The 24989-nt window shown below is 39.1% G+C and overlaps 1 protein-coding gene across 2 annotated transcripts in view; it reads left to right on the top strand.

Annotated features, from left to right (window-relative positions):
• Positions 1 to 24228, top strand: part of XRCC4 (X-ray repair cross complementing 4) — a 184603-nt gene extending 160375 nt beyond the window's left edge. For both annotated transcript variants that reach the window (XM_074812162.1, XM_074812161.1), the window contains one exon: positions 23392 to 24228. In XM_074812162.1, the coding sequence (XP_074668263.1) occupies positions 23392 to 23500 (109 nt within the window). In that variant the 3' untranslated portion in view covers positions 23501 to 24228. The remainder of the gene's footprint in view (positions 1 to 23391) is intronic.
• Positions 24229 to 24989: the final 761 nt, after the last annotated feature.

Genomic DNA, 24989 nt, shown 5'->3' with positions numbered 1-24989 from the left:
ACTTCTATGGCAAGTGATTTACTGGACCAGGACCAAGAATGCAGCATTTTGGAAGAACAAACCTTGCCAACCTATTTAATGCCTGCGTTAACAAATTATCTGGGTCAGTTTCCTTCCTTTGTCTCCCCAGCGCTCACTGGCCCCTTGGGCATGTGCTTTCTGTTATAAACCCACAAGCTATGAACTGTGAGTCCCTGAGGGCGCCGTGAGACATCAGCTCCCGTGGTGAGAATGGATGCTGCACAATATCATCTGCAATAATGACAGTTTGCAGTCTTCTTAATTACCTGTGGTTTAAAGGTGCTAAAGTGTACAGGAATATTTTACATTTCTTTGTGGAACAGAACATTTGAAATGATACGCCTTAAACTCAAATGCTAGGTAGCAAAAGTACAGGGGGTTTTTTGTTTGTTTTTTGAATTATTAATACCTAAGCTGCCTAAACTTACCAAACGTCATTTCATTCAGTATTGAACAATTCCCTGCACCAGACGTTGCTAGACAGTCAATAATTCAGTAAGACAGTATTTATACACTGAAAATCGGTGTAAAATACATATGCAAAATTGCAAACTGGACTAAGTTTCTGTTTACATTAAATCATAAACAACAGAGTGGTTTGAACTATATTTTGTGTATGTAGCACATACAATGTGTGCCCCAGTTCTTATGTGTGCATAAGCTACACATAAATATTTCCCATTAATGTATTCAGTTTAGTAATGCTTTTTAGAAAATCAAGTGCCCATGACCAAGGACTATGCATAAAGTGTGTTGATGTGAAGTTTATGTGACAATGGTAATGGAGCATGTTTCCCATTACAGATAAGGATACTTAATATTTATATAGTGCTTTCCATTTTAAAAGCATTTCAGAAACATTAATTAGTGCAAGCCTATCAAGGGAAAAATAATCTGAGACACAGATTCCTATGAGTGAGAGAAACCTTGGAAAGCCATAATGCCGAAAGAGACTTAAAAGTAGTAGCTGATGCATGAATTTAGAATACTGATTTGACAGCAATAAAGACCAGTTCAATTTTAGTCTAATAAGCAGAGGTCTCCTGTCACTCGGGATGCTGAAGTCTCATTAGCAGAAAGATATTGACAGCTGGAGAGATGGAGAGAACAGCATACACAGGAAAGGTATTTGGAGCCTGGATTTAGAAGGAATGGGTTTAGGTTAAATACATAGAGGCTGGCTAAAGGACAACAAAGGAAAAATTTGATAATATTTGAAGGGTATCAACATGAAGCAGAGAATGTAATATGAGAAATGGGATTAAGAAAGATGATTTGAAATGAAAAAGAGTTTTTGGACAATATATTGAGAAAATGTCAGTTATTCTATGGGCTTGAAAATAATATTTCCAGAGAAAAATGAAGCAGCCTCTATTGCTTCTTGTAAAACTGCACTGTAAAAATCCTAGTAACGAGGAAGTGTTCTTCTGTAGCAGGAAATAGATTAGTCTGACAAACTCCGCAGAGGTTGTTTCTCTTCACATTCCTTGGTAAGGAATTAGAGGTAAATAAAGACCCCTCATCTAATACTATATTCTGAAAAAACAACATAAATAGAGAAATGAATTAGCTCATGCATGCGAGAAAGCCAGTACAACTTTAGATTTCTATACAGAGATATATGCAAGAACTGAGGTCTCTGGCAAATTTCTCTTTTAGTTGTCAGGGTATCCTGTCTCCTTGTCATTCATTTGTTTACTTAGAAATTATTTATATAGATAAAAGGTGTGTTCTCCATTGGTGTTACCTCATTTTCCCTGTCTGTGCTTCTTGCAATCACGCTTTAATGTTTTGAAATCAGATGAGCTGAACATGATATAAGTTGAGATTTTATTAAGGGTATCAAGGTGAGTAGTTCAAATGATACTATTGCTGATTGGTGTCTCCAACTGCATTAGGATGTAGTTTCTGCTGAAATGAGTTACTGTGATTGAAGAACTCATCTTTGATCTGTGTATAAAAAAAGCCTGTAGTATTTTCAATACATGGTTCATATGCAGAGAGTATGGATATGTGCCTCCTCTGCTGTCTGGTCCTGCAATTCTCAAGTGATGCTGAAGTATTGGGTCTGTCGTAAGGAAAGGATACAGTTTTCTGAGGCAATGAAAACACTGCAGAACCTAAATCTCATGCTTTAAACACTTAGAAACAAAGCTCTGTTAGCTTTTAGTGAGTGAAAGCATGGATAGATCACGTAAGTAGAGTGATCCTCTAAGCATAATACGTGAACAGGTTTGTAAACCTATTTAAGATAGGCAGTGGGAAAGAACATTGCTGACTTCCTGTGCTGGTTCTCCTTCCATCAGGAACAGGTGGGACAGGCTCTTCAACTAGTTGAACTATAATAGAGAATAATACTGTCTCTCTCTTAGCAGCAGCACGCAGAAGAGTAGTGCTATGGGATTTTTTCAGTTCAACCATAGCATTAAGCAGCACGTATGCATCTTCTGTAAGATCAGTACAGCTGAGTGCATTTTGTAAAAAGTCTGCTATGTCTTTTAATTTGAGCATTTTGTTCAATTTATTCTTCAGGGTTTTAGCCACATCCTCTGTGGAGTCAGATTTATGGCTCTTGTGGACTCTATTTGCAGCTTTTTAATACTCAGTGCCTTTCTGGGGTTTCCATCTGCTGCCCTCCTGCACTACACACTAAGAGTAGTCAGCCAGGTGAACCCCAGGGTCTTTATTTTTAGGGATGCAGGAGCTGCAAAAGCATGAGGGCTCAAGGGGCAGAGAATCTGATGTTCCGGACTGTAAGGGTATGTGTAAGTCTGACTGGCATTGGTAGTTGGCCAAAGATGGGAACCATACCTTAGTCCTTATGTTCAGATCCCTGTGTAAGTGTTTAAAGCCACTGGTTAGATCTGCATGGCTGGCATACAGTAAAATGAATACCCTGCTGGTTGCCCCTACCAGATCCTACACAACTACTGTACTTTGATATATGCATCTGTCCATTCAGTTTCATATATTTTTCTGATTCCTTTTATGTTCTCAAATCATCAGTTAAATCCATTGTGTTCTTATTGGTCTGGACTGAGTAGCAGTGCGTTCTCTGCATGTTTGGGGGAGTTTCACCTGTTTGAACCTTACTGCAGCTTCCTGTTACCAGGAGCATTGCTTTCAGTAGTATTACGATAGCCAAGTTAAGACTAGCAGAATGAGATTACATCCAGAGTCCCTTCTTTTTTCATCAGTGCTCAAGATCCTAGTGTACGGAATTAGAGAAAAAAAAAAAAAATGAAGTCTCTGAGGCCTTGGGCATCTTGAAGCAAGGGCTCTCAGAGAAGGCTAATAAATTTGAGACCTATTATTGTGAGGGACCCCACTGACAACAGTCAGGAAGAAAAAACTATTAGAAAAGACGAAAAAGAGCAACATTTTTTGTCTGTCCACTGCAGCAGAACCCAAAAAACCCCAGCCACGTTGCTGCTGAAACACACTCTGTCAGAACAGGTCTTTTTTCATACCTTCCCCCCAGTTATGGGGCAGGGACATTGCTCGGTGAGATGCTTGAAGGCAAAGCCTTGTCAGAATTCACAGAGGGTGTTATTTTGCAATTATGGTCTGATGTTGCCTAAATCTCTCCTGGAGATTTAACCTCACTGGAAAGCAACCAAATATTCTTTCCTTTCTGAAGCTCCTTCTATGAAAGCTGTGACTGGAGGCAGCAAAAAATTCTGTAAATTCATCCATTTAAACCTCACTCGTGCCAAACCTCACTCATGCCAACATGAGTGCAAGTTTGTGCTTTGTCTGCTTCTAGTGATTTTTTAACAATGCATCAACAGGATGTAGAGTGGAAAATAACAATGAAAGCCGAGTGCTGTTTGCATTGCTACATATGCATTATGCCATATGCATCGCCTTTACTGATTTATTACCTTCATATTTTGCTCTGTAGGTTAAATTAAGTCCTTATCTTCTGAATGAGTGATTTACTTTCAGCTTAAAATCTTAATTCTTCTCTAATGCCTGTGGCTAAACGCACAAGAAATTTAATGGTAGGTTTGACGTAACAGAGAAATCTTTAAACTGCTTTGATAATCCCTAACAGAACCTATAGCATTTTTCATTCACTTAATTGTAAAATCTATTACAAATATGTTTCGTTATCTAGAAATGATATGCTGTGTCATTGATTTCCAAAGATTAAGGCTTCAGGGACAAAAGTTAAATTTCCAAAACTTTTCCTATTTTTTCTAATACTCTTAAGAAATTGCTTTGTCTTATTACTTGGCTAATTTCCCTGAAATGTTGAATTGTGGAATGAGGTTTTGTTTAAACAGCTCCAGACCATGGAAGTATTGTGTTAATGTGGATGATTTTAGGAGGAGTAAACTGTGTTCCAGTAAAAATACAGCAATAAAATTTGCAACCTACGATTCTTCTTTGATCATTTAGATTCTTTGGGATTTGATTCCCAGCATTGCAAATTGGGTCAGTAATTGATAGTTCATTGTACTGCCATATAATTCATGTTTTTTGCAAAACCACAGCAGAGGCATGACTGCCTCCTGGCTAGGGTGAAAGGACTGATTAGGCAACAGGAACTTTGGATCACTGAACTGCTTCTTCATGCTGGGCTCTCACACTCTTGGCAGAGTCCAAAGTCGGAGGAGTTTGTAATCCTGGCTCAGCTGTTTGTGCACCAACAGTAAGGGACTATAATGCAGAAAATAGTATTGAAGGGGAGAACAGTAGAAAATAATGTATGTGGACCAAACAAGAAGGAGAAGGGAAGGAGGTTTGTTCATTCACAGGAGTCCTTATAAAATCAGTCGATTGATTGTTCTGTGTGAGGTGCTGAAAAATTAATGTTAGTGCAGACTGACAGCGTTGGATTTCAGCTGTGCATGGAGACCATGGATGGAAAGGAGACGAAACTGCTTAGTCCTTGGACCTGTGATAAAGGCAGGCACATTTCTGAAGGCGTTTCCTGCCTGTTGCTGCCTGCGATGTTTGTAGTCATCCATGTGCCATACGGAGAATGTCTGTAGGGAGGGGAAAACAGAAGGGGAGGATTGTCTGTGAATAGGAGACCCTAATTATTCAGTGAAATGCATCTATAAAAATCAAGCCATAAGAAATATAACCAACATGATACCTTTATGGAAAATTAATGCCAACTAATCCAATTGAGTTTAAAATGTGGTCTGTCTTTATTTCAATGATAATCCCCTTAATAAAAAGCCTGCATTTCTTACAATGTCATCAGTACAATGAGACACTGTTTACTAGTCTAAGGAAATAGTTATGTCTTTAGAATGAGTTTTTTATATGGGAAATCTGCCACAGTTGCATTAAAGTATTATTCCATAGAGCTGCAAACCAAGAAATAGTTTATAGTTCAAATCAAATCTGGTAAATCCCAACCTGGAATTACTCACCATTTGTTGTGTTAGTGAATGTCATTTTCCAAAATCAATTTTGTCATTTTGGATTATTTTCTGTTCACTATATGTCACAAGTGTTTATCTTGACAGAAACCAAGATACACTCCTCTCTGTTCTAAAATTAACTGTTTGAATTGAAAAATAGCATGTAAGGATGAATTGCTGTGATAAACATATGCAAAGTTATTTTTACATGTCTTTTGTTGAGGTAACTGTAGTTCTGTTGGAAATTTCCACTCAACTTAAAGCCATGGCTGGCCAGATCAGAGGACTTGCTCCAATTATTATTTGTTAAATGCTCCTCTAACATACAAATATATAGAGAAAGGCATGTTTGATCACTTGCTTTTATTAGATTATTTTAGTAGGTTTCCAGCAGAACAGAAATTCAAGCCTAAGTGATTAACGTACCGAAACAATTAGCTTTAAGTAAAAGATTGTCTCAGAAAAGGCTTTTTATTCACCTTACAGTTATTGGTTTAATATTTACCTCTAGATTCTCTTTAGTGTATTCACCCAGAAATACGAGTTCAACTGTATGACAGAAACTGAAGAAGCTGAGAATAAAAACTGTCCTGTCACAGCGGCAAACAGAACAACTCATCTGTTTCCTTTTCTGACAAGACTCTTCAAAAACAAATTTAAGTTAGTGCTTGCTATGTGTGTTTTTTGTCTGGCAAACATATAAAATAAATGTCTGTCCTTCACCTGTTAGACAGTTCCCACTATACAGTGATATATCTGGTATATTTTAAACGGAAATATTAATGGCTTTGTTCTGTGATGGGGAGGATGCTTTTAAAATCTCAGGTGCAAAGGAGAGTATAATCTGCATTTCACTTTCTGAAAATGCCAAATTAAAAGCTGTAAACATTCATTTTGCTAGAAAGGGTTAATTGCTGTTACATTCTTCCAGATGGACTTCAGACCCATCAAGTGACACAAGAGACGAGGGGGGTTGATGTTGGGTATTGGTAACAACTTCAGTGCTGCACCAAGCAAGATGCACGTGCTTCATCAAATGAAGTGTGGGGTTTTTTTGTCTGTCCCGGGCAGATCAGACCATGTCTGGCCCAGGTGCAGTATGTTGCAATATTCGTTAGTATTGGATGTAAGACTTACGCTGAACGGTGCCACATACCATTCTAGTTTGTAAGCCTTTTTTAACGTCTCTTCCCAAAAATTAGAGATTAAAATTTGAGGGAGATCTAATGATTTTCTGACAATGTATGTGGTTTAGTCTCTAAAATAGTAATTTCTAAGGAAGACCAGAGGACCACTGGTGACAGGAACATTGCACAACAAATTTCAGGAAGGGCAGTAAGGGTTGCTAGCCATTTTATCTGTCACGAATAGGAAAAATGCTCTATGTGGGTGAGTATAATTAGGTCATTGGTTTATGAACCCAAACCCCTAGTTTCCCAAAGTTTCTTAAAATTAACATGGATGTATATTTAATATGTATCTTTGATTTGTTTGAAAAACATAGCCAGAAAATTCCCAACTGGCTATACATATAAATAGCTTCACAGACAGAGATTATTCCAAGGAGGGTTGGCAAGAACATATCCTCATGAAATTTGCTCAGTGGCCTCCAATTTCAGATACCGTGACATTGTCAGGCTTTAAAATACACCCTTGGTGCCACAGAGCTCCCTGAATAGCTGTTATGTAGGCAACAAGTTCAGGGGGTCTCTGGACCACAGTTATTTCCTTAGAGTTCTTGTGGAGGTAGGATATTGCAAGATGCGATGACTGCTGTAGCCCAGAGGCTCCAAGGGTGGCTGGGCAGTTACTTAGCAAACTGACTTCAAGATGTGTTGGAAGAGTCTGTTTCCAAATCTCCTGTTTAAGGTTGTTTTATTTTTTCCTTGAATGGTAGGGTTGGAATCTGGCCTTGCAAAATAGTCGTTAGTGCAGCACGCATTACTTATCATCGTGTTTTTTTGCAATAACAACAGTTTTACCAGGACTCTTCTCTGTATGATTTTTCCCAGTAGTCTTCTCAACAGACATCTTGATACATCTTTGTGCTAGGGTTGCCGTGCTCCTTGCTGGGTGTGTTTATTCCCAGGATTGGGTTTTTGATATTTTTTCTTTTTCAGAAGATTCTCTTAATTTCCTATAGCACAAATAAACACTATTAACACATTAACTCAGCAAACCTTTTAGTGATTCTGGGTCTCGCTTCTCCGTTAAGGGAGTTCACATTTGAAAAGGGTAGCAATACATCATCCATTGGAGGTTCTGCTAGAGTGTGGTGTACATAACCTTTGAAAACTGTTCCTGCCACCAAAAGCTGCCTATTCTGTAGCTGGCCCAGATCCAGCTTCTCCTGATTTGGACCTATACTGGGTTTATGCCAGCCAGCTACTGTGTTCCTGTTCCCGTCAGAGGCAGCACTTGGATTCTGCCATTTGGACTGCTGGATGAGGAGGGTGGAAGCAATAAATGAAATGCGTGGAGAGGCACGGTGGGAAAATAGGTGTTTTTGGCACTCGTTTGGGACAAGCTGTATAAGCCACCACAGCTTAGACACACATGTGCAATGTGACTATTCTAAACCTGTGCCAATAACAACTTGCTTTTACTACATAGCATGACATCTGCTCACCTCTCTCCAGCAGCCACCTTCAGTCTGCCAGTGACAGCCTCTCTATAAATGTGATTTTTGTCCAAATTTGTATTGCTTTGAGTGGTCCTCAGGAGACCCATACATTTCTCTCCCTCACCCAGGTTTAAAACACTTCAATTTTTAATCTTCATACATATTAACATTGAAGTAGGGATGGGTGTGATATTGCTGGTGCAGGCAAAAACGAACAGAGTCCGTGGAGCAGCCAAGTGCCGTTTTGTGGTGACGCAGAGCGGTGTCCAGGTGGTGTCTGCTGGTGAGCCTTGGGGTCCCAGGGTGGAAGACATCCCATGGGTCTCCTAAGGGGCTTGTGAGCCTCTGTGGCTGCTCTCTCCTTCTCCAGGTTATGGAATGGAGAGAGGAGGGAGCCCCGAAGACCATTCAGACAATGACATGATACTGCACAGGTTGATTTTCCTTTTTTTCTTTTTTTTTTTTTTTTTAGGCATTTTAGCAGCACAAGCCTTCATCAGCTTCAAGCCTTGTGGAGGCCAGTCAGCTCCAGACAGTATCTGTGAGGGAATTTGAATCACCTGGGTTTTTTGCTTTAAAGAGAAGTGTCTTTGGATTCATTATTCCTTTTATTGATTTAAACTCTAGCTGTTCGCCTCATATTGATCTGGACTGCTCGCCAGAGACAGTTTCACTAGAGTTTTTGTCTTTTCAGCCAACGATCAAAAGAAAAAAACCCCACACCTTTGAATTAAGCATCATCTATAAGAAGTGCTTTCTAGGAATGGCTAGTTTTATCACACTTCTGTTGTCCAATTTGTGATTGCTGGCACATAATAAACACACAGAAGTACTGAGGATGAATGACTCAATATGACAAAGTAGTAACTTACCTTCCTCTCCCCCTGCCCCCAAGGCTTCATTCCTTTTTTGATCCAAACTTCAAAAGAATTGTCCTGACTGTTCATGTTATCTCATTTTCCGTCTCAATCTGTAAAAGAGGGATGGCTGGTTTCTTCCCCTCTCATTTCTGAAAGCAGTAATACAGAAATATTACAAGACGTATATCCTTTCATGATTTTCTGCTTTTTAAAGGCTTGAGAAAAACTAGGTGGTTTTGTTAAGCCTCCAGTCCAGTTCCAAGCCTTCTAAATCTGCTCTTTTTTGTAATGCTGGGGACAGCTCTAGGATGCTTACAGGAAGCGAAATACTATCTTACTATACAAATTCTGTCTGGGAGCATGAGTATTTCTTTCTGCCTTGGTTTTGCAGCAGCTTTAGTAATCAAATAAGAGTTTTATTCTTTGTATCTTGTCTACCAAGTCTTTCTTCTGTCTGTTGAGCACTTCCTGTTATGAAGAGAGAGTCAGTTAAATGTGCCTATCTGTTCATTAAACTGTTGTGCAGGGAAGAACAGAAGTAGTTTAAGTCCAAACAGCCTCCCTTTCTGTAGGTATAGGCATCTTGTCTGTGAGCAGGAAATGATACTATGCCCATCAGTTGCTTTTATATTTACTGCATTCTACCCCTTGTGCCTGGGGACAGCTTTAATTTAATTCATTCCCTAAACAGTCTCCTAGGCAGCAGATTAACACATTAATTTGTTGTTGTTGGGAATTTTTTGGCTAACAGAGGAAAGTTGCTTTTTTAAAAAAAAAAAAAAAATGAATCAATTGTCACTAGTCAAAGTCATTAATACTAGTTTTATCGAAGTCTTAGTTGTTCTTCACATACCATGCTGATTTATTTATAGCTTGGTCACACCTCCTCTTTGCTGGAGGCAAGCAGATGTAACATTGCTAGTGTAGATGGCACTTGAACACTCCTAGATCCGGAACTGGGGTTTCCTTCTGTGGTCATTCCTGCCTAGGTTATGCATCTCTGCCAGATCTCCATCACGTTATCTAGGTCCCTTATCTATCCCTGTGCTGTACTCTCTGTCACAAAGTTTTAATGTGCCTGGCCCCACAGTGAAACAGAAAATCTTATTTCCCTTAGTATAGAATTAAATCGAGGTGGGGTGTTTTTTCCACTGAAGTTGACTTCATGCATCATTATTTATTGCTGTCTGCTCACTGGCCACTCTGCAAGCAGTTCAACTCCAGTTCAGATCCATTATTGACTGACAGTTCTTGTTTCAGGAAATACTTGAAACAAACAGGTGAAGTAATCTGTCTCTGTGAGCGATCATCATTCAGGATGATTTTCACCATCACAGGGAGCTTCAGCTGAGGACCTGAAGACTGAGTTGATGTAGAGTTCAAGGGGTGTCTGGACAATGCTTTTAGTCATACAGTGTAGTTTTAGGTAGTCCTGAGAGAAGCAGGGAGTTGAACTCGATGATCCTTATAGAACCCTTCCACCTTGAGGTGTTCTATGATTCTACAAACCCAGTGGCACTTTTCTGTCAGTGCTGTGGCACTAACTCCACTGGACATTAGAGGAAACACAAATTAGGTGCCATACTGTCAGTGCTGCTGTCTGTACCATACTTGATTTTCAGACAGATAGGACATAGAATGCACCTTGTTTTGGCAGTTCAATGTTTTTATGATCACAAAGCTTGTGCAACTTGGAAGTATGTGTGTAGGGCATTAGCGTCAGTGCTAGTTTTGCAAGCAGCTGTAGGAAAAACTTTAGGCAGAATATGTTCTGCTGATAAATGGCAGTATTCAGGCTAAAACTAATGACTCATTATTATTTCAAATTATTTCATTGTTTCCTCCACAATGGAACATGGCTCTAGCCTAGAAAAACAGAAACAATTGATAAAATTTAAATGAACGTGCTTCCTAGACCTCTGAAATTTCTCACACCCCACTCCACCAAGGGCCTCAAGGCCCTTGTCATATTTTTTCACTAGTACTATCCAAGAGTGCAAGACAGGTCCCTTCCTGAAGAATTGCTGTGACATGACATATAATTTTATTGGTGCTTTATGTAGTGTTTTGGCGTTCTGCAGTTAAATGGTCTGTTTCCTTGGTCTTATTGCATTCTCAATAGAAAATGGCTTGCAGTCTTTTTCTTCTAGAATAGAGAAAGAGTAAGCTCTAAAGGATTACATTAAGCTTGAAACTTGACAGTTTGACAGTACCAAGCCCTCACCATAATTGCTTTCATCGTTTCCCACCAGATTTAGAATGAGCTTTTATTACCGTTGCCTGAATATCTTATTACAATTAGCAATACCGAGTATGAAAAGGTAGAATGGATTCCTCTTCTCATAGCGGCTGGTGGAAAGCTGGTCAATAAATTATTTTAAAAGCTATGCTGGTTATTAAACAGCCACACAGTTAAACAGCCTTCTCAGTTTGATGCTTTGTTCTAAATATCTATTTTGTACCATGATTTTTGCAGGGATCGATATCAATTATTTTATTATTTCAGTAATGTTTCTTTAAAATGTTCTCATAGTTAAAAAATGTGAATAGAATCAATATGTCAGCGCCTATTAATTTCTATATTGATTCTCCTGTATGCTTTACATTGAGGCAGACATTTACAATGAATGCTATGTACCTGACAGAACAATGCAGAAGCAATTACATACAAAATGAACACACAAGTATCACCATCAAAACCTAACCAGTGAGTAGGATGTGCTTTGGGTTTGTTTCCTTGCTTCTGGTTTGTCTCAAAACCTAATAGCACACACAACTGGGACAGTCTTGTTTGGTTTTTGTTCTGTCGTTAGTTTGAAAAGATAAAAAGCAATAGGATGGCCATATAATTTGGACTACTGTCTCGCTAGTGAATCCAGACATGTCTAGGGGAAAAAAATGAATAGGTTAAAAATACAGTCCATTGACCTCTTGCTGAGTCTTGCGAGGCTGATGTTGGTGTGGTGTGTACAAAGAACCCATACAAAGCAAAATAAAACTGGTGGAGAAACTCCCATCCTTTATGACCGGACCTATAATATTTAGCAGGCAAGAGTATATATGTGTACGTACAATACAGTCAGTTGTTATGCTACATATTATTAGTAATAAAACTCTTCAGAAGATTCACTGAGGGATTAGGAGAGCTGTGTGCCAGCAATGTCATGGAGGAAACTGCAGCTCACCCTGCACTGTGCTGGAACAAGTGAAAGTGGGAACTCGTCACCCCTGAGATGAGTCCTCAGAGCTAAAGAGCTTTGGTAATTCCATGTGCAATCGTTTAAAAAGTGCCAATGACTTAGTCTAACTCTGCTCTGAAAGAAGCTGCTTTTATTAAAAGGAGAGCTAAGCTAAGCTTGAACTGAAAATCCAGGCTTCAGACTGAATTCTGAAAAATTACTCTTTTTTTTCCTAATGACACCAGAAATGCCTTCTGTCTGCCACATTTACTGAGAAGCTTTTCAAACAACCATTTTTATTTATAAAAATGCTTATTAAAACAAACAAGACAAACAAAAAAATAACCCCAGGCTTTTAAAATGACTAGGTCTTTTAAATTGTTTGCATCCATTTGTACTATCTGAACTGCTCATTCTGATCATGAGAATTTATGCCAGGGCTGAGGCAGTTATGTGCTACATTTCAGGTGGGAACTCCACTCTGTCTTTCTCTTTCACTTTTTTCCCTCTCTGTCTTTTGCAAAGACACCTATTTCAGACAGAATCAAGATTCAGAATGTTAAAACTGTCACAATGTTAATTATCGGAAGACAATGACTTCCCTGCGATGTTGGACTATAACCTTACTATCAATTCTTTTTTTTTCTCTGGAAAGAAAAAATGGAGACATCAGATAAGGAGGTACACTTGAAAAATGTGAGTTACTCTTTTCATGTTTCCCAGTACTGTAGTGTTGATAAAACCAGACGGGTTTTCAATAAGTGGACCTGTTACCAATAATCCAAGATGCAGAGTAACTGCATTTTCAGTGATTCATCTGTATAGCACACTGTTGTTTTACACAGGCAGCATCTGTTTCACATGTACATCATGATTATTCTACTCTGATTGACATCCACCTTCTCCTTATAAAATCCCAGTTGCCCACCTGTATGGTGCTCCCTTTTCTCTTAATGCATTTGTAAGATAAAAGAATCCTTTAGAGCACTGTGCTGAAACTCACAAAAAAGCAAACTATCTAAATTTGTCAGTGGTGCAGCACCAGCACATTTATCAAGGCTCTCTGTGGATTAAAGTTCTATAAAGTTTGTGGTTTGAATGCTGGTTTGAACCAGACCAGTACAAGAAAACTTTGGTGGAGGTACTTCAGGTTTATACTGATATATCACAGCTGAAGATAAAATCTGGCTTATGCTGTGGAACTGAAACAACTTCGTAAAGAGAATTATCGTATGTTGGTATCTAATAAATTTTGTCATGTTTTCCTCCCTTTTCATTGTATTCTATGTTTTTTCCTGTGTTTTTCCTATTCCTATGTATTATCTGTGGACATCCTTCAAGATTTTGGGAATATTAGAAGTTTACAGGGGCTTGGGGGAGACAGGGCCATTTTGTGAAAGAGAAATATACTGAATGTTACTGAATACATAGAAATTAACCCCAACTCAGGAAGCCTCTGAGCTGCAAATAGTTGGAGGCTGGAAAAGCACTTTGTACTCTTCAAAGAGCATCTGCTTTTGGCCGCTGTTGGAGAAGGGGTTCTGGGCGACATTGGGTTGACCCAAGGACAGCTGTTCCCATGTTGTAGATGTCTGGTAAATTATCTTTCTCATTACCTGTTTTAGATTGGCTGACAGGGCCTGTTTCTTCATTGCAGGAAGGCACTGATTTCAGCCCAGTGCAGGTCACAGTGACCAAAATTGCTGAATGTTTTTTAGTTACGCTGTGTGTGAAATAAAACTTGCAGGTGTCCATGCCTAGTGCCAAGTAAGGCAGATGCTGAGCAAACTTGGAGTGTAAAGCATAAGGTGATCTCTCCAAGTAAGGGTGGTGAACATGGGGGCATGGCAGCCTGAAGGGCCTTGGCTATGACACCAGTATTGCATGTTCTTGTGGTTGCATTTGTGTGTCTGGTTAGTAGTCTTGATGAGCCTGATAGTCCAGCCTCAGATGCCTGAAGTCTATCCAAGACCCTGCTCTTAATTTTCTGGTTGCCTAAGTGTCTCTGAAAGCCTGGAGCCTGAGAAAAAACATCTGGTAGAGGGACTTGTGGTCCATGGGGTCCCTGAAGCTGCACCTATATCTGTGGAAAGGTAGTAATCAGAAATTTCCATTTAAAATGCAGGGTTGGTTGCTGTCTTTCAGCTTGCCGTGCTCATTAATTTGTGTCTTGTAACTCCTGTTCATTGGTAGTCTCAGTTCCTTTCTCTAAACCAAGATGGGTGGCCTGCTAATGCAGAGACAGGTCTTAACTGGTGGCTCCCCTCCCTTCCACCTTTGGGGACAGATCTGCAGCAGTTCCAGCACAGTCACAGCCAGCTGGGGTGTGACTGGTGTTGGCTGAGCACCAGTTAAGTCTCCAGCCTTCATTGCCATAATGCTGGGGGAGGTCCCTGTGTGCATGAGTAAGCAGAGACTGTCCCTTGATCCTGGAACAACATATATGCAAACTGTTCTGCCAGGAAGGGAAATCTCTGAAGTTTAAGGGCTAAAGAATCTTTCTGTGAATTTGACCATTTACAGAAATAAAAAGTAGAGAGGCTCATTAGGAAGAAAAACCCACTTTATAGAAGAATTTTTGTGAAAGAAACACACAAGGCCAGTCCCAACCTTTTGGTTAGTTGGGGTTTTGTTGATTTTGGAGGTAGTACAACCTTTCTTAAAAATCTTATAGTCTAGACTCTTTCACTGCATTTGTCCAACAAGTAATGAATTGGCTATTTGGTCTATTGTTAAATGCTCCTGGTAAAGTACTTACTGCAGATATTGCTGCTTAGACAGACCCTGAGAGCTCAAATAGATGGAGACCAGTTGAGGTTTTGGAGAAGAAAAAAATCACTTTTGAAGCCTGCTGTACAGGCTCTTACAGCAATTACATCATGAGCTGCAAATGATTCCTTCTTCATATAATAATAGAAGATGTATTTTGAAAGTGGCTTCTTTACTCCCCCAAATAGACATTTTGATAGATGGGCTGTCTAAAGAGAAGATTGTTAAAGCATCTTAACCACATGTCCAAAGTAAAAAGAAGTAAGTTAAGAAGTTCAGGAATCAGAGCCAGGCTCTTCAACCCACATTCATTAGCTTTATGCACCCCAAAGTAAGGAATAGGGTTGACATCAGGTGGACAAACCCAGTATCTGTTCTCTACTCTAGGTGAGCAGACATCTCAAGGATGGGTAAGGTATAATGAAAATGCAGAGGAGAGAAGCTTCAATTCTAGCCAGAAAACACTGGCTGTTGCAGTGTCCAGCTCTGTTCTGTCTCAGCCAGCCGTACCTATTTTTACTTTTTCCCTTGTATTTTCAAAGGGCTGGATGTGCTTTTTTTTTTCCCTTTTGTTTTTGGTACTGTTGTTTTAACATGTTTCAGCTCTCACAGGTGTCACTGTAGGCAGGGATTTGATCTTAAATATCAAAGGCTTGATCTTATTTCAGAAAAGTATGAATGAATTCAGATCTGCGGCTGGGGAGGGGGCAGGAGGAACATAGGAGAGGTTGAATGGGAGTTAAGAGACAGCAGAAAGGAAAGTACAATTCTCAGTACTAAAACAGTTTTACATTTAGTAGAGACCTATTAGAAACCTATTAGAGGTTGTTATACTTTATCTGCTCTACCTTAACTTGTAAATTGAAACCTGCTCCCAGTTTATTCAATTTACTGCTCCCAGATTTATTAAGAATTCACTGTTGCCCTATCTTTCTAAGTGCATTTTGTCATTAGAAAATACGTAGATAAGTCATATCCATATACTGTACTGATCCAAGGTGGTTTTCTGCAGTAAGCCAATTAAAGTGAATGATCCAAAACCTGCTGAGCAGATCTGTGGATAATAGGTAATCTGGGCAGTAATAGGTTTCTTCTGGTGCCCAGGTATACATGTACAAATTGTTGAGCAGGAAGAAAGAATTTACTTAATTCAGTCATAGGAGTTTTAAAATCATTTTTAGGATTACGTCCATGGATTCTCCTACATCCTTCTGAGAAGAGGATGTTTTTAGCTATACCTTGTAATTTTGTAAAGGTATCAGAGTACCCCAGTCTACTATTAAGAGGGAACTTTTCATCCTATCAATGCTAGACTAATCCATTTTTCTTTAAGAATAATTTTAATTTTATTAATTTGTGAAGTTGTGGGTTTCATTCTGTAGCCGTCAATGGAAACGGTGGACCCCACAGAGTTACAAGCTGAGGCTGTGGTTCAGGAGGCTTTGTAAGCATGTGCTTAACTTTAAGCAAGTGCTTAGCTCCTGTTGAAATCATTAGGATTTAAAACAGCCACTCAGAAGCTCAGTACCGGAAAGGAGTGAAAAAGATGTGGAACATCTGAAGCACAATCTAGGTTTTAGGGTTGCTGGATTTTCCTCCAATTAAATGCTCTTATTTTTGTGATTTGATTCAATGTGGTTTTGCAGTTGTAGCTGCCATCTGCAGGCTTCACATTTTCAGATGGAAAACCTGTCCCTCCACTCCCCACCGCTGTGCGACGGCTGCAACAGCTGTCTCAACCTGTTTTGTCCTCAGGGACAACAGGCAGAGGAGCATGAAGACACACATTTCCTACCTGAGAAATTGGTTCGGGAATTTTTATTTGCCCCCTTAGGTCTCTGGCTACTGTTTATGATCACCCTGAGGGGATAAGAAAGGGTTAGGGAGAGAAAGCAGCTCCAGCGTTTGACAGCCTGAAAAAGGGTTATGACACAACTTAGCCGGTGCTGGTGTTATATAAATGTATATGTGATAAATAGTGCTTAATGATGATGAGAAATGTCTTCTAGCATTTGCCAATGAATTTGCAATGTACTGGATTTATGAAAGACCTTGACAAAATTCCTAAACAAAGTAAGTTTTCCTTTACTATGTACTCTTGTAGTTAGGATTAAGAGATTTGTGTTTTTTTCCTAGTGAAGGCAATGGTGCTAGTATGTTCCTCAAAGTGAATGTGGTCTAGTTTATTTAAGCAAGAAGGAGTTTAAGTGGAAATGAGCCACAGAAATGTGTGCCACTCGTCTAAAACAAACATGGTTTAGGCTTTTCCTTATAAGTGACATCTATTATTACATTTTTAAGTAGATCTTTGTTAGTAAGTATCCGCAAGTGTGTTTGATCAGATGAAAAGATCCGAGACTATATTTATATTACTGAACTAGAATGTTCTTTTTAAATAAGGACCTGCACCTATGACAGCTGAAATTAATTGGGAATTTGCAACTGAACAGATACAAGTCCCTAAGAAAGTACCATCAGCATTGTTCATTTACATGATGTGTTTTCTGTGCAGCCATTTTAGACATTACATCCGGTTTTCTGAGAATCTTTAGACCATCTGTTTCGTAAGACCAAACAAATAGAGTGGATTATTAATAATGTTGAGAACTGATCTAGACCAGTCATTGGAAGTTATATCAATACTAAAAGTTATATCAGTAAGAGATATATGAGTATCTTCTCAGTGTAGCAGTTTTATTTGCAAGTTTGTTCTTGCTGCAATCACTATTTCAATTTTTGTGATGTTTAAGGAATTCCCAGTTTACTTTTCTCCTCTGAAGGATTCCAGGGATATGTAAAGGAAAAAAGAAAAACCACTTGTATAAGCGTAAATCAAAATTATCCCTCACCTGATAGCTTCTAGTTCTAGAGAACAAAAAGTGGCACTTGCAAGAGCTTGAGACAGTGTTTAGCAATTGTCCTGTTTTTTGAAGTTTTCCTTTAAGTTTTGTTTATTGAGGGAATTCCAGACTTATCTTGTTGCGCAGTGGTTGTGATGAATGCAGGTGCAGTTGCAGCTTGGCTTTCCGCCAGAGGTGGAAGCTTATTAAGAAACATTGATTCCCTGGCTGAACATTAAATTTGTGGTTGCTGCATTGAAAATATTCATTAACTGTGTAATTGAACAAGCTTCTTCTTATTATTATTATTATCTGTCTGCTGACCTTAACTGAGACTAGACTGTTTGGTTGATACACTGAGCGTTGGAAAATGCCACACATGGAAGGTTCTCTAATAGCGATGGAGACAGTATCTCTGAAGCTAGAAAACATTCTTTTCAGCTATTGAGTATTTTTCTCTAGCCTCTGTGAATTTGTATTGGGGCCAGGTACAGCTTGGGCTCAGATGATCTGACTCTACAACTCTCTTCAGATGATTGAAATTGGCAGAAAAAATTTCAGTTTCTTCACTAACATAACTTAAGGAAAAGTCCATCAACTGTAATTTCATATTGTGAAGGTGATGGTATCCAGCAAGTTCTTCAAGACTTGCTGGGGTTTACATTTTGCAAGATCAACTAGAAATATATGGGTTTGTTTTCATACTATTTTTTTAGGAATAAATGCCAGAGTAGACTATATCTGGATGTTGAATACTCATAATACTGCCAAAACCTAAACCAAATTATTGAGTTTCATTTTCCATTTTAAATTGAATTAAAGAAACCCCCACCTTTGTAATTTACCTTATATTATAGTCCTTGTAGCATTTCTGTAAAGGGGAATATCATTGTATTTTTAATCACATGTAGTTTCAATTTAGTCTACTTACATTTTTAATATTCAACTTTAGAAGAGGTCTGTCTGCACATAGTGTTCTTGATGCATCTATTCACGTAAGAGGCTGTTCCCCCTCCTCCATTACACCATTTCTTTTTCTTTTCGTGGCTGAACTTTCCTTTTTTTGGCCAGTAGCCACAGGCAGTCAGTATGATGTCTCCCAAGAGCTCACACCATGGGGCATTGGTTTTTCAAGGCCAAGGTTTTACGTATTGCCATGAGATTTACTCAAAGCTCCTTTCATAATCCTTCCTTAATAATGGCTGATGAGTACCTTTCTTCTAACAACTTTCTGTGAGGACAAAGTTTATACAGCCTAGACAGCAGATTGCTGATAAATCAAAGAATCCCAGTTTTTCCTCTCAGGGTGGACTGAAAGCACCTTCTCTGGAGCACAATTGTTGCTCAGAGCTTTTGGTCTGTCCGTCGCAATGCGAGCGTTTGTTAGTGTTTGAGGTGCCTCACCTTTGTTCCTATGTTAATTATGTAATGACTACCAATTCTCTGTTTATGAGCTGCTGCTGCCATCTATTTTTACGATACCAAAGAAAGTATATATCATATTGTATTCTCTGTTAATATCTACTCGTGGTATTAAGCCTTCATTTTTTTCAGATTAATGACAAAAGTGAACATTAAAGCAAGGTAAGAAAAGATATACACACTGAGAAATTCAGCGTTTTCCTGAAACACTGCTACGCATCTTCTGGGAGAGCTGAAATCTCCTCTCTTAGTAAAATGCCAGGTTTTGGTTGGACCTGATTATTTTAATTACTAAAAAATGAGGAAAATAAAGTAATGATCCAAGGACACAAGTATGTCTCCTAGATTACTTAAGTTTCTTGGGGAACTTTTATAGCTGTGTTAATTTACAAGGGTATTTCTCTTTTCAAATCCCATGAGAGTTGCTAGAGAACAAAAACTTGAGTAAAATCATAACCACAACGTGCTGGGTTGGCTATACAAGCATAGCTAAGTGCAAGAATCTTTCATCTTTCCAGCAAGAAGTACCTTGAGATGAGCAGTTGGGCTGATGTTTCAGCCTCTGACCTGATTTTCCTTCAGCACAGCTACACCTTGTTTGATCTTTTTACCACTAGGAAGCTCTTTTTAATCATGTCATTTGTAGCAATCACATAGGAAATTATTTTCTACTTCATACTGCTTCACAAACATTATCTTGTCGAACTGGCCGTCTGTTGCAGCAGGAACGGTGTTGTGCAGATCATCTCTGGGGTCTGTGTGAACTCAGGAATAATTCATCACAAGAAACAAATGGTAGTGGTCTATCTGTCTTACTGCAAAAGAAGGTGCTGCATTTTCTCCCAAGCTATGGAAACCCATCACCCTGCATGGCTTTGAGTTTCTGTGCTGTTTAGTTAAGTACTGAAGTGTTGCGTGTCTTCTGTTTCTTATGGCTCTTACCCAGCTGTGGAAAGAAATATCAAGTAATGTAACCACTTTCTTCCAAATCTTGGGCCAGAATCTCAGCTGGTGTAAGTCAGCAGAGCTCCATTGACATTATTAGTGCACCAGTGATTCACACCAGCTGTGGATCTGGTCTTCTGTCTCAGTTTATGAAGGGCTTGAACTAAATGTCAGGAAATATGAAATGATCTCTTATAGTCAGCAGTTCTCCAGATGTGTTAATGGAGTTTAAGTTTACCAAAAGGCAAGACTTCAAAAAGCGATCCAACAGAAGAATAAACTTCCAAGAAGAATGCCTTACTTACAGGCTTTTTGGCAAGAGAGGACTATACAGCTCACTGTAATTTAAAGAAATTAACTCAGTTATGCATCAGGATATGGTAATACAGTTTCAGTGAGAATCCAAGATTCAAAATCATTTCACAGCACAAAGCAAGCTGTTGGCATTCAGTGAATAATTGCCATGCAAATAGGAATCATCAAGTCTTAAAACCAAAATTAAGATGCTTATGAACTTCATGTAAAGAGCCTAATGCTTCCACTTCGCAAGTGTAGTTGGGTTTATTCACAGGCGTGGTATTACATCTTTTGGAGATTAAATGAGGACCATGTTGTTACAAGAACACAGAAGCTCAGTAGTTCTAGCTGTGTAATGTTAAAACTCAACAGTGATTTGGCTTATAGATGTGATCTCATATACAGTGTTGAAAACAGTTATTTTAGCTAATGAGAATAAAATTGTTGTTGACATTGCTTAAGCACTGTCAGCCTTACTTTTCAAAATCAGAAAATGCTGGAATAGGTGAAACCTCAAAGTCAACAAATGTGGGGTCTCAGAAGTCTTTTATGACTATATGGCATATGAGCATATGCTCTAAAAAAACCTTCCAGTACCTGAAATAGGCTGTGGTGTACAGAGGTCTTCACAGCCTAATTTATTTGCTGATGAGACCTTTCAGAATTAATTAAAATGATCAGTGTGTGACTCCACGCTGTGTGATTTATATATGTTCGTACTGGAGACTTAATGCTTTAGATAGACCTAGAAAGGTAAAAGAACAACACACCTCAGTAAGTAAACTTGAGCATCACACTGTGTTAGGGTACGCCCCCTATATATATATATACATAAAAAAAAAAAAATAGGGTACAAATAAGTTAGTTCTGCTAGCAATCAGAATAGCATGGAGTGATCTGATCCCACTGACCAAAGGTCATGGCTAAGGTTCTGATTCTGGCAGGTTTGTTTCAGTTAGTCCAAGTGTCTTTTGGTAAGACACACGTCTGTCCAGATGTCACTGCGTACCAAAAGTCAAAAAAAAAGCTTGGGCACAATTTATTCAGACCTGAAGGGAAGAAGTTTGGAAGAGTTCTCAGAGAAATCTAGTTAGACTTCCAGAGAAAGTAGTTATCATAATCTGAATATACCAGTACATTGAATTTAAAGTGGTTTGCAGAACTGGAGTGATGGATAGAGTGGTGAGGAAACCCTTCTGAATACGGGAGAGGTCTTAGGAAGTGACAGCATCCAAGACTCAGCATTTACTGGGCTTTTGCTGATTCCGCAGGAGCACAGGGGCTCCACCTCGAAATGAAAATCTTTCCCCAGGTCCACAGCAGGACACATTGTAGTGAGACCTCTGAACCTCCAAGGGCTTGACAAACTTGAAGTGTGAGAGACTATGAATCACGCAGTGGCTGGTGTCTGAGCAAGCTCATTGCATTTTCAAGATTGCAGTGTTTTATAAAAACTGTGGCTCCCTAGAGATTTCTAGGTAGGAGTTCTGGAAAACTTCGTTCTGAAGCTGTTTGAAACAAAATTTAAAAAGAAAAAAACCTGCTGAATTTCACTATATCAGCTCTACAACACAGAGCAGTTGAAGGCAAATGCTTGAATTAGTCTGAAAATTAAGATTGCTTTTGCATACCTCATTGCACTAAGCCCTCATATGGCAGCATTTGGGACTAACACTTTCCATCACTTCTGTCTAGTTCTTCCCATCCTGGTGGCTCATGTGTTGGCCTTGGTAATATACAAATTTTTCACCTTCTGTCAGGATTTCACTAGTGGAATATACCTGGGCATGAAGCCATCAACCCTTATGAAACTCCAACCAGTCCAAAATTCTACACTAGAAGCACATGAGGTCTGCTCCCTGCTTCCTACACCAATTCCCTACAGCATACTGAGTCAAGATTAAGAGATTACGGCTTATTTTTAAAGCAACTAGTGATAGTGACCTGGAGTATGTTGTCACCGAAAACACCCATATTTGTGATCAATAATTCTCCTCTTAAAGCTCATAAAAGTAAAGCTGTCTGTGCAGGATTCAAAAGATTTTTTGTGAATTCAGCCTATACATGTAAGATTAATTCCAGCAGGGATCAGAAGCTGTTGCAAATGCCACCATTTTTGGAAACACAAGAGACCTTGCCTTCCCAGGCATAAGCACAGAGCTGTCTTGGAGAGAGAGGAGAAAGAGTGAACATGGGCTCTTGGCAAACAGCAGGAGCTCATATAGCCAAGACATTTAAATGATCTGCAATGATGTGGACAGTCAAAAGAGTGCTAAATAGGACTGACTGATGCAGAGTAGCACGTTATTCAATGTAATGGACGTATGATTCAGGCGTGGGGTTTTCAGGTAGGACTCTGTGGTGTCCAACAATCTGAGGGCAAACCTGCACCTTGGCATACACTTATCAGTGAATGACCAGTGCTTCTATTTGCATACATTTATAGCAGATGTAAACAACGTACATACAGGGGAAGGCTAGGGATTTGAAAGTCCCTGAATACTTGGTTTCATGTATTATGGAAGGATTTTCTTCATTTGCCTTTGTTTTCTTCTGCCTTGCTGTTTGGAGAGAAGCTTCTACCTTTGGGGGTAGAACTTTGAGGCAACTCAGTCTGATTCTTCATATGCTTCCATGTCAGACTGATGAACAGCAGACACATGCTTAGCGCCAGGGAAAAAATAAAGAGCAGTTAACAGAGCATCATCCTGTGCAGTAGTAGAAGAGCACATCCTTTATATGTTTTCTGCATTTGTTCTGCTCTCCCTGGCTCTCCATGTGGAAATTGTGGGTGAAAAGGTTGTTCTCGGGGTCCTAAAAATTATAACAAAATAGCTGAAGCCTTGACATTTATAAACTGAATTTCATCTGTTTGTTTTGCCATTGCCATCTCAGCAAGTAATTAGGTCTTACAGAAAGCAGTTTTTCTCTTCATGTAACCTTAACAAAAAGCTCAGAATACACTATTAAATGGTTACCTTGGCAGTGTATACGTTGGAATTGTTTATATCTGTACCTAAATTTGTTTCAAATCTCTTTGCTTTGTATTTTCAGACCTGATCTGGCCTCGCAGAAGACATTGGGCAAGCGTTCCCCGGACGTGATGTCTCTTGAAACACTGGAAAACACTTGTGAGGTGGAGGACCTCTTTGATGACATCTAGCTATGTGTTGGCCGAGAAACTGAGAGACTGGTGCTTCTAATAGAGATAAGCTATAAAACTAAAAGGCTTTGTTATAGACACTGAGCCAAAATCTTTACTCTGAGGTGGTATTCGATAACATATTGCTCTAATCCTCTTGCACTGCACTTGTCCCCATTCTTCACTAAACAGTTGTAGACCCTTCACCTGTTAGGCTTGATTTGTGACAGCCTTGAAATCAGTTCGGCCTCTGTGTAGATCTTTTATCATCTGTATATGGGGAAGGAGAGAACCATCACAGCATTTTTTACATCCCAACAGTCTCTGGCTGCTGATTGTATCCGTGATCAGCTGGTTTCCAGATGTCCCCAGAGAATAAGTCAGACATAAAGGGCTACCACTGTCCTTACCTTATATACCACACCTTTCTTGAGAAGCTCATCTTAGACGTGGTCTAGCTAAATCATCTTCAACTCTGATTGAGATACAGCTTCCTAAACTGTGACTTTAGAATGATAACTGCTGATGTGAAGTAGCCAAAGAAATGTCCTTTCACTTTTCACTCAAAGTTTCTCTGTGGCAGTATGCATTATAAAGGTATTCTTGCTTTTGGGAGTAAAGTGCTTATAAAGTCAATATTGACTCTAACCTTCTGTAGAAACCCATAGCCTTTAAAGTTGTCATTTTTGATACTTCATCATTTTTCTTAAGGTGATTTCTAAAAAAATAAAATACATTCTAAAAAAGCATCAATTTTGGTTTTATTTGCTTAGACAATCTATGAGTGAAGGGACTAGTTAGCAAAGTGTGTTTAATGCATGACCTTTTCCTGCCCAAGGCTGATGTATTCATTCTGGTTTAAGGCTTCGTCAGAGGAAAAGTTAGCAACTTGTATTTACCTTCAGCAGTCAGAATCAAGTGTACAGAACTAAGTGTTCACCTCAGGTTTCTGCTTTGCCTTTTTAAGATCCTGAATCAATTCTCATTTAAGGGAGAGTGAGCCAGTTCTTCTGTCTCAGAAAGGATGTGATCCAACAAGGGTTTTAAATATGTGAGTAATGCCATGAAGTCAGCAGGACTATGCAATGTAGTCCTGCTTCTGTGCTCTAGGGCTTACAATGGTCCGTGGAAGTTACTTGGTATTTTTCAAATGGCGGCTTATTTAGGCCCTGATTCTGCCAAAATTCAGTCCTATATTTAACTAAAAGCATCCGTGTCAGTATTTGCAGGATCAGGGCCTCACTTAAGAACCTACATGCAGATCTGGGAATATTATATTTAAGCGTTCCTTTCTGAAAAACAAGGTCACAGCATTTTAAATTCACAAAGAGCTTTGGGACAATGTTATAAATCACACAGTAAAAACATGAATGGCCAAAATATTTTGCTTTCTACAAAGGCTTTGTGCCTGAGAAATGACAGGACCACAAAAGACCTATTCATACACCCATTCATAGACATTGCCTGATTTAAAATCTTCCAGTGCTGATCTGACAATGCTTTCAGCAAA

The sequence above is a fragment of the Strix aluco genome, chromosome Z (assembly GCF_031877795.1).
Source record: "Strix aluco isolate bStrAlu1 chromosome Z, bStrAlu1.hap1, whole genome shotgun sequence".
Lineage (NCBI taxonomy): Eukaryota > Metazoa > Chordata > Aves > Strigiformes > Strigidae > Strix > Strix aluco.
This window is presented reverse-complemented; position numbering and strand designations above follow the sequence as displayed.